At 32.9% G+C, this 2,828-nt stretch overlaps 1 protein-coding gene across 1 annotated transcript; it reads left to right on the forward strand.

Annotated features, from left to right (window-relative positions):
- Positions 1-873: 873 nt before the first annotated feature.
- Positions 874-2,556, forward strand: LOC132737327 (uncharacterized). Its single transcript, XM_060724593.1, has one exon. The coding sequence runs from the start codon at positions 874-876 to the stop codon at positions 2,554-2,556; it is 1,683 nt and encodes a 560-aa protein (XP_060580576.1).
- Positions 2,557-2,828: the final 272 nt, after the last annotated feature.

Consider the following 2,828-nt stretch of genomic DNA (forward strand, 5'->3'; position numbering starts at 1 on the left):
TACCGCCAAGTCAACAAAGCACATTCATATGTTTTAACAAAAAAAAAATATATAGTTAGTGCTTCGTAATAGCCGGTATTAAAATGAACATTCCACGAGTGCAGATTAATATATATAACATTAATGCTTTTTAAAATAACGGTCAAATTTTGCATATACCGCTTTAAGCAACGTTTAAACTTTGAAGGATTTAAAAAAAATGTACTATAAAATATAAAGAACATAATGCTATTTGTATGCATGCATATTCTATTGAAGTCTATATCAATCTATCGATATATATAACTATATCTTCCTTTGCAAACATTGGCAATATTTGGGGATGTTTAAAAGCATTTGGGTTGATCTCCATTTCCTTGCGTACTAAATAATAACCTATGTCAATTTAACTTCCTTTATGTTATTTTCGGAAAATGTTTACTTAATGATAATAATGATTTGTATAAAAGTTTAAGTAATTGGGACTTGGATTTAATCTGTGAAAACATAAAATATCATATAAACGAATTGAATTTAGCTTAAATTAATTGTAAAAATTTATGATATTGTTAAAAGAGTATTTATTGAATGTAAATTTGACAGCTGCCTGTGACGAGACACAGCTTAATGTGAATGACGTTATAGATCTATAACTGTTTTTGTTCGAGATAGACAAAATAGAATTATTGCAGAAATATATGCACGCGGAAGACACGATAAAGTTATAGAGGAAATACATGTGATATATTTATAATGATAAAAATAGAATAATCAGAAATAGGTGCAATTTTACATACTGTATTGATGTGTTAATAATTTTTACCTATGTAAATACGTGTATTAATAGAAAAGAGATCGGACATTTCACTGCTAAGGAGGACTTTTCACTATAAAATGGAAGTTTCGGGACGTAAGGAAACTTCTGCTATATCATGCCAGCCATGTCAGCGTGACGGTGATACTGCACAAGCAGAGGGCTATTGTGAGAATTGTAACGAGTTTATATGTTCATCATGTATCAAGGCACACCGGAAGTTGGCTGTTTCCACAAATCACGTGATCAAATTCAAAGATGAAATGCCGACATATCAGACACAAAGCGACCCGTGCACTGAACTATGTGATGTTCATGCAAACGAAATAGTAAAGTTTTATTGTCATGTGCACGACACCGTTGGTTGTGGAGATTGTATGGTACTTCAACATACCGCATGCAAGGTTCAACTTGTTTCAGATGTATCTAGTAACTATGACAACAGTGTGTACCTTAGTTTAACTAAACATAGAATTGATAACCTTAGGAAAAACATTGCTTCATGTCAAGAAGAAATAAAATGCAGTCTGAAAGCAGCAGATCAAATAAAGGCCGAGATCGTCCAAGAAATTAAGCTATTTCGTAAAGAAATGGATGATTATCTAGACAAAATGGAAGCAGACCTTTTACAAAAAGTTGACGAAATGAATGATATAGATGTACCGTCACAGAAAAAGCTTCAAGATCAATGCGAGGCATTATCTAATGAAATGAAAGAATTTCAAAGGAAATTGGATCAGTGCAAAGACAAGGTCAACAATTTGTTTGTGACATCTAAACGTGTACAGAGAAAATTGGAAAAATGTCAAAAAATAAATGAAACCATTTCAGCCAAAAGTCAGATAAACACTTTAAATTTTAAAGTATCTGAAGATTTCGATACTTTGAAGAAACATAACACACCCTTCGGCAGTCTTACAACACAAGTAAAAACATTTTCAGGGCAATGCAAGAAATGTATTAATGACATGAAGGCACATTTTGTTAAGAAACTAAATTGCCAGGCAAAAAACGAAGGAAATTGTTCTATTAAAGGAATCACAATTATATCTGTAGCTGAAATTTTGTTAGCAGACTGCGCCAACAAATCTTTAAAAGTTTTAAATTACAAAGATGGTAAAGTCACCTCAACATTGAAATTGTCAGATTTTCCCTTTGACATAACCACTATCAGTTCATCATCCGCTGCAACATGTTTACCAAGTAACGGCAAAATCTTGTTTGTGAATACGCAAAGTGGTTTGACTGAAAGTCACAGTCTGGATGTCAGGAAAGGATGTTATGGAATAGATCATCGCAATGGTGTATTGGCAGTGTCCTTTATTAAACCTCCCGCTGTTCAGGTATTGGACATGGAAGGTCATATCCTTCATGAGGTTAGAGATACAAGCATATTGAAATATCCAAGATTTGTATATCTGAGTACAGATAATGAATATATGTTTGTGTCTGACTTAGACAATCGTGCTGTGTATAAATTTACACTCCATGGAGAACTGATATCTCAAAATAAAACCGAGAATAATGATAAACCAGCAGGCTTAACAGTTACAAACTGTGGATGTGCTGTTGTTTGTTATCCAAAGAAAAGCGATTCGCTCGGAGTTATTGTACCTGGTACGAGAGAGATTCTGCCTTTCAATGCGCAGCATGTATTGAAGCCACTTTATATCAACATTTCTGAAGAGCAAAATAAAATGTTCATTAGTGAAATACGGAACTCCATGGACAGCAATTTAATAAAGATATTTGAACTAAAGTAACATGTAGGGTTGTGTCAGAAAATCAATCTGCTTATTCATTTGTATGACTGTTGTTCGTGAATTTGATTATTGTCTGTGCCAACGTGAGATAAAGTTAACAGTGTAAATTTATCTTTCATACTATCTCCATGTTTATGCTTATTGAGGCACTTAATACACTCTGAGAAAAGGGTGGTAAAGATAAATGAGAAGCGTCACACAGATAAATGTTTCGTAAAAGCACTAATACCGTTAATTTAACGTTATAAATTATATTGTAAATATACTGCATT

Source organism: Ruditapes philippinarum, unplaced genomic scaffold (assembly GCF_026571515.1).
Source record: "Ruditapes philippinarum isolate M1 unplaced genomic scaffold, ASM2657151v2 ctg1672_1_1_1_1, whole genome shotgun sequence".
In the NCBI taxonomy this organism is placed as follows: Eukaryota; Metazoa; Mollusca; class Bivalvia; order Venerida; family Veneridae; genus Ruditapes; species Ruditapes philippinarum.